This window comes from Vulpes lagopus, chromosome 1 (genome assembly GCF_018345385.1).
Source record: "Vulpes lagopus strain Blue_001 chromosome 1, ASM1834538v1, whole genome shotgun sequence".
NCBI lineage: Eukaryota > Metazoa > Chordata > Mammalia > Carnivora > Canidae > Vulpes > Vulpes lagopus.
In genome coordinates this window covers 73699533-73713648 of record NC_054824.1, presented here as the reverse complement: position 1 = coordinate 73713648, position 14116 = coordinate 73699533, and the positions used below count along the sequence as shown (strand labels likewise).

The 14116-nt window shown below is 59.8% G+C and overlaps 1 protein-coding gene across 18 annotated transcripts in view; it reads left to right on the top strand.

Moving 5' to 3' along the window:
• XXYLT1 (xyloside xylosyltransferase 1) overlaps positions 1-14116 on the top strand; it is a 190455-nt gene that overhangs the window by 60452 nt on the left and 115887 nt on the right. For 12 of the 18 annotated variants that reach the window (XR_005990176.1, XR_005990177.1, XR_005990178.1 and 9 more), the window contains exon 3: positions 11049-11181. Coding sequence is in view for 12 of the 18 variants with exons in the window: in XM_041770338.1 (XP_041626272.1) it covers positions 11049-11181 (133 nt within the window). In the remaining 6 variants the exon portion in view is untranslated. The other 6 variants (XR_005990171.1, XR_005990172.1, XR_005990170.1 and 3 more) reach the window with 6 other exon arrangements.

The window sequence follows — 14116 nt, the reverse complement described above, 5'->3', positions numbered from 1 at the left end:
GCAGATCCGTGAGGGGTGAGCACACGCTGTGTGATGACGCCAGCGCTCGGGGGTCTGTCGTCGGCCACAGACAACCCGGCACGAGTGCGGACAGACTTCGCAGTAAACCTATTCAGAGGAGCGCATGGACACAGAGGGGCTCGGACCCGAGCGCCACTGAGGCCTGCCGTGCAGCCCTGCTCTGTGGCCCATTAGCTTCGTGACCTCGGGCAAGCCCTCGGCTACTATAAACCTTCGATTTCCACGTTTGTTAAACGGAAACCGGGAGATTTAAAAGCATTGCAGCGCGGCACATAGGAGGGGCTGAATCACCGTCAGTTCCATATGCACTGTCTGTCGCCATGGACAACACCGGCGACAGCAGCGGCAGCGGCTGCACAGCAAATATATCAGGAAAGCGCTCCTGGGCCTGCAACTTCCGAGGCTCGGCACGACGTCGTCCGTTTCTTTTTCTTTTTTTTTTTTTTTAATTTTTATTTATTTATGATAGTCACAGAGAGAGAGAGAGAGAGAGAGGCAGAGACACAGGAAGAGGGAGAAGCAGGCTCCATGCACCGGGAGCCTGACGTGGGATTCGATCCCGGGTCTCCAGGATCGCGCCCTGGGCCAAAGGCAGGCGCCAAACCGCTGCGCCACCCAGGGATCCCACGTCGTCCGTTTCTGACCCTCTTCCCCACTGTCACATACCTGGCCCACCCAGGGGACTCTGGCTCACTTGGCCCGGCGTGGCTGAGGCCAACAGGGCAAGGCCTAGCTTCCGGGCCTTGTGCTCTTGTGAGCACGAGCTGCTGGGTCCTGAGCGAGGGAGAGGAGCCGCCTCCGCTCAGAGTCATGGGTGGCAGGGCGGGGGGTCTTGGAAGGCGTCTGTCCTAACCCCTCTGTCTTTTCCGTCCGGGGGAACTGGTGCCCGGATGGGGGGCGGCTTGCCCGAGGCTGGACTTAGGGGCAGAGTCAGACCCAGGAGCCCGGCCTCGGCCCCCGTGCCCTGTCTACTCACACTTGCCTTAAAGTTCCTCAAGCCGCACTTCACTAAATAGGGCGGAGCCCAGGCATTGCTTGTCTTACGAAATAGGGGAAAGCCGGGGTGCCCGGGGGGGGGGGGGGGAGGTGTGGGGGGTGTTCCCTTCTGAAACTCTCCGTGATGCTCGTTTCTCTCTTCACTTACTTTTGTGGGATGCGCAGGGGCCCCCTAGCCGGGTACTGCTGGAGGTTTCTCAGGAGGGCCGTTGTCTAGCACCCCCACGGCAGGTGGCACCAGAGCCCGCCTTCCAGCCGGGGAAGAAGTTGCTTGGCACGACCTGCCGTGAGTGGGGGTGCCAGAGGTTCTTCCTTGCAGTAGAATGCCAGTTAATAAACAGAGGGAGGGCAGCCCGGGTGGCTCAGCGGTTAGCGCCACCTGCAACCCGGGGCGTGATCCTGGAGACCCGGGATCGAGTCCCACGTCGGGCTCCCTGCATGGAGCCTGCCTCTCCCTCTGCCTAGGTCTCTGCCTCTCTCTCTCTCTGTGAATGAATAAATTAAAAATATATATATTAAAAAATATAAACACAGAGGGAATGAAGGCCTTGGAAAATCACCATTTGGCGATAACCGTTACAGTAATAATTTATTCGGATGAGAAGCATTAAGGAGTGGGTGCTAAACCAGAGCAGGCAAGAATTTGTTCCACAAGAAGGTATTTTTCCTGGTCTCGAAATGTTTCGCCACATAATGCCGTTGTCACAGTTCCCGACGGTAACTTTACCGTGATCCGAGTTAGCATCATCCATAACGGGGTAGACTGACATGCTCTGCCCCGGGCTGTGATCCAGCAAGAACACAGCATTGCTTCTGAGCTCTTCTTGGCAGAGATGCAAAACCTGAATCCCATCCCGAGAAAACATCAGAGAGATGCCCGTCGAGGGGGATTTTACCAAATAATTGGCCTCTGCTCCTCAAATGGCCACAGAAAATGAGGAAAGACGGTGGAAGAGACATGACAACTGTACATCATCCTGGACCAACCACAAATCTTCCTTTTGTTTTTGGACAATTGACAGATTTCGAGTGGGGCTTAAGTGGCAGCGATGTATAATGTTGATTTTTCTGGTCCTGGGGGGTTGTACTGTCATCATGAGGGTGGCCTTGTTTCTTAGGAAACACACACGGAAATATTTTATTTTATTTTATTTTATTTTATTTTATTTTATTTTTAATTTTAATTTTAGTTTTAATTTTTTTAATTTTTATTTATTTATGATAGTCACACAGAGAGAGAGAGAGAGAGGCAGAGACACAGGCAGAGGGAGAAGCAGGCTCCATGCAGGGAGCCCGACGTGGGATTCGATCCCAGGTCTCCAGGATCGCGCCCTGGGCCAAAGGCAGGCGCCAAACCCCTGCACCACCCAGGGATCCCACACGGAAATGTTTTAGAGCCTGAATTCTTTTTGTGTTTCGTTTCCGTTTTTTTCGCTGTCATCCGCAATTATGTCAGTTTGTCATTACGTTTCATGTCTTCGATTAAAAATTAGAACAAAAAAACTTAAATTTTACTTAATTAAAAAATACGGACTAATTAAATGAAATTAAAATTTAATTAAAACAGGGAAATGGATTAATTAGTGCTTAGGTGCAGTCCGGTAGATAGAATCTTTTCCATCATAAGGTCTGGGATGGGAACAAGCTAGAAGGAGGGTTTCTTGAGCGCCCCTGCCCCACAGGAAGGCAGATTTGTGTTTTAAATGGAAGTTAGAGTGAAGTCTTGGGACCTCTCCCTGTTCTTGGGCAACTCTTAGTACCCAGCAGCCCCGGGCTCCCGGGGGGCTCCCTTCACCTGGGCGAGCCAGGATGGGAGCATGGGAACGCAGATGGTCTTGGTGGGGGAACCTATAAAATGAGGACAATAAACCCTACATGTAAGGATTAAACGAGGTAAAACACATAAACTACCTCACTCAGTATCTGGCCTTTGGAACCTCATTTTATAGGTGATGATAGAGAGTTTACTTTTTTTTTTTTAATGGAGCATAAGAATCAATAAAATAACATGACATTTTGGCAAGAGGCCTGGCTCAGGAGACCGGGAACCCGAAGAGCTGTTTGCCCGTTGGCCAGGTCCGTCTGCAAGCTGTCACAGGGCCACAGGGGCCGCTCCTGAAAACACGAAAACCGTAGAAAACCCTATTTTTTTTTTCTCTCTCGTGCTGCAAAAGGTAAGGGAACGGGTAGTTCTTCGCATAATAAGTCTCAGAAAGGTGTTTCTGGCTGTCTGTGGGGTCTGGCCATCTCTGGCCCAGTTCACCTTCCTAGTGACCGTGTCTGGATTCTAAGAGACACACGTTGGGGCACAGGGTGGAGAGCCAGGCTGGAAGTGAAGTGTGAGGCCAGATGGAGGGCAGGCGTCCTTCGGGGTGGGCCAGTAGGGAACCGGTGAGGGCCGAGCAGACGGGTGCTGGCGGGAGCACACCTGCGGCTCCGCTGCAGCAAGGGGACTTGGCGAACGAGGGAGGGGTGTGTGGACGTGGGTCGGGTGGCATGCACGGGGTCCTGTGTGACCTGGGCTAAGCTTCGTCCTTTGGGCCTCGGTCTCCTCGTGGGTCCAGTGGGGATAGTTGCTGGTGCCAGCATTTGGGAGCAGCACTGTGGCGGTAGAAGGATTAATTTCACAGCTTCCCTTGCAGCTAGGTGTGGCCATGTGACTAAATCCCGAGCCTCCAGGACGGGTGTTTCAAGGATCTGCCTTAGTGCAGGGGGCAGGGGACCTTTTCCCTTCTTTCCCCTTGTTGCCTGGGATGCAGCCAAATTGACCGGATCCCGGTAGCCGTCCTGCGCCATGCAGTGACCTTGAGAATGGAAACCAGATCTGGGAGAAGAGAGCGGAGGGGCAGAGGGCGTCGGGACCTTGGTAGCTGTACCGAGCAGCCTTGCCGTCCCTGGACGGCTTAGCTTTGCCCTTACGTGTTATTCAAGCCAGTTGCTTTCCATCTTCCCTTAGAGCAGCTGGACCCAACCCACCCGCATGCACCTGCCCCCAGGGTCGTTGCAAGGTTTCAACGAGGTAAAAGCATGACCAAGTTCTGTGAGTGGGAAATGCACTGTGAACATTGCCACGTGCTGTCAGCCCTCTGGTTGCCGTCGTCATTTGAGCAAAGCACGGGGGGCAGGGCTGCAGCGGATGGGCCCCGACAGGCCGGCAGGGCCGGGCACGAGTGCTCGCCAGCGGGGCACGGGGGTAGGGGCGGCAGGCGGCAGAACAGAACCTTCGTCAGTTTTCCTCACTGTACTCGGATCCACAGATACGGCCTGGGCTCAAATGCCGGGAAAGAGGGAGAGGGTGGTTGGGGGAGGTTAAGGCGAGGGCAGGGGAGATTAGAAACCGGAGCCCGGGGCCCCCGCAGCTCCAATAAAGAACCTCAGAGCGAGCAACTTGGAAAGTTGATCCTCTGACCGTTTGGGCGGACCAGCGGTAACCGAATCGCTGCTCTCAGGAGACACCTGTGAATTCTGCGCCGGGAGGACGGAGGACGGCTCTCCAGCTGCCATCCCGCGGGTCTGTGAAGGACGCCCGCAGGTGGAGAGCAGACCAGGCCCGAGTCAGGATGTGGTCATGCCCCAGGAGGAAGCAGGGCTCAAGCTTTTGCAGATCAAAGTAAAGTCTCCAGCAGACCCCCCGGGAGCCACGCTGCAGAGAGGCCAGCGGGGGCGCGGGCATCTCTGCCATGGAAATGAGAGAAGGGGCGGGGGCGGGGGGAGGGCAGTTCTGACTTCCAGACCTAAAACCCAGTTTCCTCTGCAGATTGAGACTCATAAAGAAGTGCATGAGCTATAATTTCATGCTGGCAAGAGAGATGAGAGGACAATGGAGACCCGGTGCTGTGTGTGTTGTACATTATACACGTCCCTAAAGTTTTTCAGCCAAGTTGGAAATAGATTGTGTCCTATCCTGAAAGATATGATTCATATAACCAGTCACCGAAGGCAGGAGGGCGAGGGAAGAAACCCATGTTTATGCTGCTGCAGAAGCCAAAAAAAAAAAAAAAAAAACCTGTCGTTTCATAATAATTTGTCTTGCCTTGTCCACAAAACGGGAGCCGATGGTCATAAAGAATGTGAGGGCCAGGCCATAGCTCACACTCCGTTTTCTACGCTTAATTTTGAGAGGGGGCGAGGAAGGCTGGAGAAGGAATCTGTTGTCTGGCTAACACGTAAAGCTGACCGTGGTCATTAATTTCGGAGCCTGGGCCCCCAAACCTTTCGCCAGGGCTGCTAACAGGTTATATGAATCATTCTCAGGGACCCCGGGTCCACCCTCAGAGGCGGGGCGGGCTGCTGATGTGCAGCGGCCAGGGGGCCAGGGGGCCGTGGGCGGGGAAGGGGCTCGTGGGCCAGGTCAGCAGGTGTAAAGCGCCCGTCCTGGGCCTGGCCCACAAACCTCCCGTGTCTGCTCCCCGGGAGGCACCGGAGCAGGCTGGGGGGAGCCCCAGGAGTCTGTCCCAGGCCTGGGCCCCGGGGTCCACCGTGACCCTTGGTGGCAGCCGTCCCCCGGGGTAGCCAGCTGTCCTGCAGCTGGGCCTTGTGCGGGCGCCGTCGGGGCACCGCTGAGGTCTGCGTGGCAGGCGTCCATCGCACACCTAGACCCCGGGCAGCAGGAGTCTGGCCGCTGCGGCTGGGCCTGTCCCTCGGGCCCGTCCTGCACGGGGGCCCGTTCCCCGTTGCCCTGGGCTCCGCAAGCCGGGGCGGCCCGGACTGCAAGTACGAGGCCGCGGAGGGCGAGAAGGCGGCAGTGCCATCCCCGGGCGGCCGGGGAGACGTGGAGCTTCCTTCCCAGGCGGCTGCCCGGCCCCAGCACCCTGACGCCCCCCGGTCCTGGGACTGTCACGGCGTCCCCTTCTCCCCCGCCCTCCTGCAGTCACCGACAGCTGGGCCTGGTGTCCTAGGGGCCGTAAACGTCCGTCCCCGGGCAGCTGACGCTCGTGCGAGACGGAAGGGGAAAGAAGGCGCCCACGTGAGCCTGTGTGCCGGCCCGGGCTCGTGTGCGTGCCCGTCCTTTCCCCGTCTGTCCGGTGTGGAAGGCGCATCCGCGAGGGATAGTCTCCAGGGACGGGAGAAGGGAGGGGCGAGGAAGGGAAGCTGCTCCCCGCTCTGCTCGCTCGCGGCTGTCACCAGCTCCTCCCTCTGGGTTGTAACTCCATCGTGGTCAGATGACCCGCCTTGCGACTGTGCCTGGGAGGCCGGCGAGGAGCCGTCGGGGCCCTTCCACGGGGAGCGTTGACGTGCCAAGTCCCCGCCGCCCTGAGGCTGCGCGCGTTGCCTGTGGCGGTGGCCGGGGCTAGGCGTGGGCTGTGTGGCCCGGCGCTTCGAACCCTCCCGAACCCCGGGAACTCCTCGCGCACTTGGAGGCTCGTCTTTCCTTTTGCAACTTGTTAGAAACAAGTGGCACCGAGTGGTTAGCCTGAAACTGGAGCCCGGGAGGGTGAGCCGAGCGGGTGGCGCCTCCCTAGGCCTCCCTAGGCCGTACCCACCACCGTCTTTGGCTCCGCCCTCTGGGTGGCCGCGTCTCCCGCCTAGCAGCCCGCCGAGGTCCTTGGCATCCCTCCCCACGTGGGGTCGGCCCACATCAGTGACTCCCGTCCTACGGTCGCACGTTTACCGGCCCTGGGGTCGAGGGGTCTGTCCTGGGACGCAGCAGGTCTTCCGCTTCAGCCTGCCGAGGTCTTGCCAGGCCGCCGTGCCACGCGGGAAGCAGCGTTTGAGGCTCTGAGGGCTGCCCCACGAGGTGACGCTGCCTGTGTCCACTGAGGGGCCGGGCCGGCGGCGGCCACACTCCTCCCGGGACGATGGCCAGTGCGACGGTGTTCCCCAGATGCCTCCGTGCCCCAACGCACGGCAGGCTTCCTGCCACCCCTGCCGCGCGGTCGGTAGGCTCGAGGGCCCAGTTGGAAGGCCCGTCACCGGCCGATGGACGTAGCGGCACCCACGTCCTCACCTGGAACAGGAGGGGGCCGGGCGGTGGGGCGGGGAAGGGGGACCCAGTCTCACCCCTGGTGCCGCGCTTGTCGCCGCAGGCACCGGGCTGCTGGCTCCTGCCTCCCTGGGGACGTCGTACAACTCAGGGTGCGTTGTCAGAGGAGTGGGAAGAGTCCTTGGTCCTGTTCATTCCTGGCGTCCCTGCCTGATGCTGATGCGAGGATGCGGATGGCCATTTCCCAATAGCCGCCCACCCAGGACGTGGTTGCGGGGGCCTCTTTTTTCTTGAGCTACTCCCGCTCGTCTTCAGGTTCACGTTTTCACGGTGTGAGATGCGGATCCCCCATGAGCGACGGGCGAGCCTTGTGCACAGCCCTTTGGGCCACAGCGTTTCCTGCTCTAGAGTTCATGGCCCCCGGTGGGCATGGGTAGCGGAAGGGGGGCACCGACTGACCTGAGAGCATCGGCCGGCTGGTCGGGAGACCCGAGTTCTGGGACCAGCTCTGCCACTTAGCTCAACGCTGCGAGCCCTGGCGAGTCCCGCGGCTTCTTTGGACCTCAGTTTCCCCGTCTGTGTAATGGGTAGGTCGGCTCTTCCTTCAGGTCTGTTATCCTAGATTATTCTGTCCTCTTTGTCTTTTTTTTTTTTTTTAATCTTACCATTTTCTCTTGGGATCCTGACACAGCAGACGCTCACGTAGCCTGGATGCTGGCCGCTGCTTTGAGTTTTGTAGACGTCTACTCCTTTTTCTGAGACGTTCTTCCCCGTGCTTTAGGGATTTCATCTCCTCTTTGCTTTGGGGTCATCTGTTCTTTCAATCTCCATGGTCCTAAGGGCTGTCGTTACAGCTGCCTCTGACCAGCCCCCTCCTGGGCCCTCCCTGTGCTCTCCCTGCCACGCACCAACCTTGTCTCCTCCTCGGGGGAGCCGCCCCCGCCCCTGCCCCGTAGTCCACGGAGAGCCAGGGGCCGGAGGAACAGGGCCCTTTAGGGGAATCTCGCCCTACGCCGTTCCAGCCTTCCTCGTAAGCATGTCCCTCTCTCCCGGGCGACCGTCGCAGCCTGGCGTCTTCACGGTCACAGAGCAGAGTAAGTGTCTGGACAGGTCGGGCTCTCAGAGCGGAAGGCGTGTCCCCGGGCCCGGCCCTCCCTCCGCCGTGAAGACGTCTGTTCGAGGCAGCCGCTGTCTTTCTCCTTCCAGTTCACTCATTCCGTGGAGTCCGTCTTGAAGCAGCAGCGACTTGTAGCACAAGCAGCGACTTCATAAGTGGGGAGTTGTGAAACGGTAAAAGGCTCCGGATTCCCGCGTGGCCAGCTTCGCTCCCGGCCAGTCCCCAAGGGGCAGGGCAGTGCTCAGACTGACCGATGGGCTTCTTACGGCGAGGCCAGGGCTCCACGCAGAGGAAGGGACTGGCCTCTGCAGGAGCCGTGCCTGCGCTCTGCCCTCCTGCGCGTCCCCGTCCTCGAGGAGCGCTCCCGTGGTGGGGGGCACGTGGGCCACGGGGCAGGGCCCGTCCAGGCCTTCGGGCTGCTCCTTGTACAGCAGGTCAGACTCCTGTGACCTCAGAGCCCGGGGAGTGCGCGTGGCACACGGCAGGCTCTCAAGGGAGGCTGACGACGGGCCTCCCCATCACCCGGAGTCTCTATGCGTCCCCGGAACTGCGCGTGGGGGACGGCCTTAAGTCTCACACTGTGGCCAGCTCGTCGCTCTGCCGTGTGTCAAGGTCCTGGGCACTGCTGTGCGGGCCTGCGCGGGCGGCAGGGCAGCCGGACCCGCGTCCCTGGGGAGCCGGACCCGCGTCCCTGGAGCTTCTCTCTGCTCGTAGCGGATGCCGGGCCTCCAGACACGACGTGCTGGGCTTTCAGGCGGAGCTGACCCAGGTTCAGGTCCCAGCCTCAGCTCTGATTTATCACAGGGCCTCGGGCTATTTGACTCCTCTAAGCCTGTTTCTTCATCCGGACGTCGGAATAACTCCGCATCTCGGGTGGTTAATGAGAACTGAGCTGGTGCCCGTGCATGCCGGGCTCTCCCACTCACAGAGGGTGCTGCCCCGCGGCTGTCGTTGCTGCCATCGACGGTGTCCCCCCGGGGCCAGGACGATGACCTTCCCCTCCTCCCATAGCCCCGTCGGTCCCTCCTTGAGGCCTCCCCTCTCTTGGCCTTTGTCCCCTCCACCCCCTTCACGGACAGAACCTGCGATGATGGGGTTCCTCACCCCGGGACGACGGGATGGCGGTGCCCCCGGCCCTGTCTCATTGGAGCTCTGCTCCGCCCCACACCAGAGCAGCTGGGAGGAAAACGGCGGCTGCAGGCGGTGCGTGTGCCACGGGGCCTCCCGACCATGACCTCTCGAGCGCTAGGACTCTCGTTCCGACATCGTCTCCTGGGACATGGTGTGGGTGGTCCTCGCAGGGTCGCCTCTGAGAGCAGCAGGGGCCCGAGGCCCTGCCCTGTGAGCTGCCCCCGTCCTGCACTGCTGGCGTAGGGCAGCTTTCGGGGGACAGCCGAGCCACCGCAGGGGCCCCCAGCCCCCAGGTCCCGAGGCCTCACCTCCCTGGCTCCTCGGTGAGGTGCTGGGTGCTGTGCTTGGTGGGGGAGAGCGGCAGCTTTACTGGGCGGGGTGGGGGGGTGCAGGCAGGCCGCAAGGTCCACGCGGTGGGTGGCCCACCTCCTGCAGCCCCTTCCCGCGGGGCCCGGGAAGCCTGCATCTGGCACCCCCACCCTTTCCCCTGGCCTGGGTGCCGCGTTCTCACCAAGCGTCACTGATTATTTTCAAAACACTCAGGTCAGACGTCAGCTGTGCCACAGAGGAAAAGAGAACAAGAGCAGATGAATCAGAGTTTCTGGAATCGTAAGCTGTGATTTCTTCTAAGCTCATTGAGAGGGAGCCTGCCGAATTCCACACACATTCCCGCACGTTGACCGACTGCCAAGCCTGCGTATGAGTGGGTGGAGGCCGAGGTGCCACAGACACGGTCCCCGTCCTCACAGGGCCTCCGTGGGCAGCTGTCCTCTCAGGACACGGCCGGAGCCTCACGTCGGGGGCCGGTGGTGGTCTCTGGCCTCATCTGTCTGTCCCTGCCCATAGTCTTCCTCCTCCAGGAAGCCTCCCTTGACTACCTCCAGCGTCAGTGACGCCCCTGCTCTCCAAACCCTGGATTCCCGCGGGGCCCTGCTGCCCGCCTGTCCTGTCATCTGCCCGACGTGGGGCCCAGGAGGCCCATCGTATCACCCCCCACTTTGACAAATGAGGCAGCTACGGTTTGGAGGAGCCGTTCTCCCAGGGTCACAGAGCTCAGCAGCAGCAGAGCTGGACCTTGCACCCGTGTGTCCCGATCCCCACCTTGGGCCCCCTCCTTGGTCTCCGGCATCATTTGACCCTGAGCGCCCCCTCCCTGGAGCCCCCGGAGCCCCTCCCTCTTCACGTCCGCACTAGGGCCTGTCTCCTTGCATCCAGGCAGCCGTGTGTCACTGCTGGTGGGGGACGCCCCGGGCAGCTGGGCCCCGGCACTGCCACTCCAGAGCGGAGTCAGGCTTGCAGGGGACGGACGGAGCCAGTGCCTCCCCCTCCCTCCTCGCCCTGAGTCTGCAGGTGACAGGGGCAAACGGGTGATGCTGAGGCTCTGTCTGTCTGGTTAGAGCCAAGCCGGCTCTCCGTCGTGGGATGGGGGCCTAGCCGTGTCTGGGGCCTCTCAGCTGCCCTGGTGGCATCCAGGCTACACGCACACGGAGGCTGGAGAATGTCTGAGTGGGGGGTCGCCTGTGCCCCAAGGAGGAGCCCCATGTGCCTCGGGTTTTCCGTGGGGCGGCCCCGGAGCGTATCGTGCGGACAGTGGGGCTGACGCGGAGCATGGGGCCACCGGGTCAGGAACCCAAGGCCTGTCTGCCGGTGGAAGGAAAGGTGGGCAGTTGTTTACGGACACTTGGAGCGGGGTGGGTCGCTGGCCGATGACGGGCCTTGGTGTCCAGTGACGACTGTGCGTCGCGCGGTGACGGCGGGAGCGATCCCGTACCTGTTTCTGCAGCCTTCCCTCATTTTCTGCCCGTGGTGGAGCCTCCCAGGACATGTGTCTGGGTCTCATTTTCTTTATCTTTCCTCCAGAGATCCTGCGGATAATTCAGCTGGACCTAGACCTGAAGTACAAGACCAACATCCGGGAATTGTTTGAGGAGTTCGACAGTTTCCTGCCGGGCGCCGTCATCGGCATAGCGAGAGAGATGCAACCGGTGTACAGGTATGTGGCCGCCGTGAGGGCCGAGGCCGGCCTCCCACCCCCCACCCCCCTCGCCTCCCGCGTCCTGCTGCCCACGGCGAAGCGGGATTTATTGGTAGGCGGAGTTCGCTTAAACCTGTGAGTGAGCGGACTCACCTGTACTTGCTGTAGACACTGGTGCGGGCAGGTGGCCCCCGCAGCCGAGGCTGCCTTGTCCTCTTGGGGGAATTTGTAAGACTTTTCCTGTAGAAAGCCGGGCTGTTTGGGTTGTTGACGCTGGTTAAGCTCAGTTTTGAGATCTCTGGCTTTCCCTGGTAAAGGCCGTGTCAGGCTGGAGCTCTGACTTGCTGGGCCGACGAGGAGCCAGGTGTCCTGCCTCAGTCACCGGTCACCCCCCCCCCACCCCCCACCCCGTGCGAGCAGAGCGGGTTCTGTCTCAGAAGGAGGGAAAGCCGCGCAGCTCTTCCATGCCTGGTCGCGGAGAAGAACGCATCGTGCATGACCCAGCGCTTCGCGGCCTGGCGAGCGTGCCCAAGGATCCCCGGCACCTGAGAGCCGGGAGACGTGCTCGGGGGCATCCGCTGCAGCGTCGTGCGCTGTAGGCAACAACTGAGAATGACTTGAATGTCCGTAGCTAAGAGGACGGGCCCATAAAATACGTTCGTCCAGCCGGGTGCCGTACAAACGCAAACACAAGCCAGGGGCAGCCTCACGCCCTGCCAGACACAGCTAAACGTGGCCCTTAGGTGCACACCACGTGGCAGCCATGGGCCCCCGTGCCGGCACGGTGCTCCTCTGTGGGGTGAGGGCAGGGAGGGGGCAGGACTCGGGTACACGTTGCCTCCGGGGCGCCTCAGTGTCGTTAGTTCTCCACCTGGGGGCCGTGCACACAGTTGCACACGCTCTCCTGCGTGCACTGCAGGTCTTACAGCTGCAACAAGGGAAAGGAAAAGCAGAAGTCCCTACAAGCCCTTGTTAAAAACTAGACCCGTGGTTCTGGGTCCAGAGAGCTCCACGTCCCCGAGGATCCTCCTCCGGCGGAGCCAGAGCCCACGCAGCAGCGCTGCCCTCTTTGTTCTCAAAGCAGAGCCTCCTGCCAGCTCCCCGCAGACGTTCCTGGAGCTGGGCCGTCTTTGGAGACGAGTGACCCAGGAGCCTGCACTTCCCCTAAGAGAGCGGGGAGGAGTGACAGCTCGCTTGCTTGTGACTATTTGCAAGACGCAGATCACATAACAGGAAATTCCTGCAAGGCCTCTGAGTGGCCTGATAACTCCGGGCCTCATGGGCTGTTCAGCCTTACATCACGCTCCCCAGGCTGCCGCCCCTACACAGCGGAGCCTCGCACTCTGCCGGGAACAGTAGGGGGCTTCGGGCACACATCTGCCACTTGAGCTCGTAGTGGCCTCCGGGCCTCATTCCCTCACCTTGATACAAGGTGGATCTTACGCTCGGGGTTCTTGGCTTCACACCTGGAGGCCGATGGAGGGAGCACCGAGCTGAGAGCCCAGAGCCCTACGGGCCGGCCCTGCGCTCTGCGCTCAGGGCCTGGGCTCCTCCCACGTGAGGAAGGGAGCAGGTGTGCTGCAAGCCCTCCATCCACCTGCTCTGGCACCGTGACGCTGCCCTCCTGACCCGCCGTCTCCTCGTTGTCTGTCCTGTGTCCTGAGGCTGCGTGTCTGCTGGTGGACCCCTCGCCGCTAAGGACCCTAAGGGCCAGGGTCCCCGGGATACTCACACCAGGCCCATGGTTAAATGCAGGCAGAGCAGTGGCACCTTCAAGCCCTGGCTTGGAACCTTCCCATCTAATATAAGTGGAGAAGACGTGATCCCATTTAAATAGAGTTGGCCAGAATTCATGTTTTTGTAGATCTAGGATTTTACCAACAGTGAAACTTAAATCAGCTTAATTGTCTGGACTTCTCAAAAGAAATCTCTGAAAGATTTTTAGATCCAAAATGAAATTGAATTTTTCTCGCCTTCAGTCTTTAATTATCATGACGTCCAGTGAGAAAACCGAGGCCCCTGCAGCTGCTGGAAGAGTCTGGCCTGTTTGTAGGGCTCATGCGCTCAGGATCAGCAGAAACAAACTCCCTTTTCCGCACCACTGAAGTGCTTATAAAGCCTTTAGTAGTTAAGTCTGCAAATGACCACATCGCACAGACGTGCGCCCTGCAGGCTCGGCCCAACTGCCTCTGAGCCTTTGCCGTCTTGGGCTGGGGCTGGGAAGGGTTTGGTGCCCGTGGGTCAGACAGGGAGTGGACTGTGGGTTTTTGTGGAATTTTTGCTGTTTTCCGCTAGAAAACTGGAGACTCCAGTGGCCCCAAAGAAAAAGTGTTGGTTGTGTGCGTCTTTGGAGCCTGTGGCCAGGTACGGGTGCTTGTGGGGAAGGGGTGGGAGGAGACCCGGGGTGTGGACGGGTAGCGAGGAGACGGAGCCGGGCCCTTCTCTGGAGCAGCCGCCGCGGCCCCACGCCTCTGACCTGGCCATCACCGCCAGAGGGGCGTCCCAGCCCGCGTCTGCCCACTGCCCACCCCCTGCGGTCCTTGAGGAACCGGGAACCAGTGGGAGTTCCTGCAACCACGTGGTCTCCCTAAGTGGCCGAGTGGGAGGCGGGCAGGGTCTTTATCATAAGCAACATCTGCTAGCCTCTATGAAAAGAAAGGAAAATCCGGAAACGAAACAACAGCACAGGAGAAAAAACTTGACTGACGCACCGAGTGCATCTTGCTCTGGAAGTTCACTGAGCAGAAATAAATCTCGGATCTCCTCGACTGTGTTATGTTTGTAGGCCCTCGCCTGACAGTTACTGTACTTCAAAAGGGCGCACGTTAAGTCATTTTTATGGTTGTTTCCCCTCCATTGTGTGCCACCAAGAACATTAGCAGCTGGAGGGGGGTGGAGGAAAAAGTAGTTCTCATTATTCGTTTGACAAACAGCTTTCTTTGCTTTTTTTTTT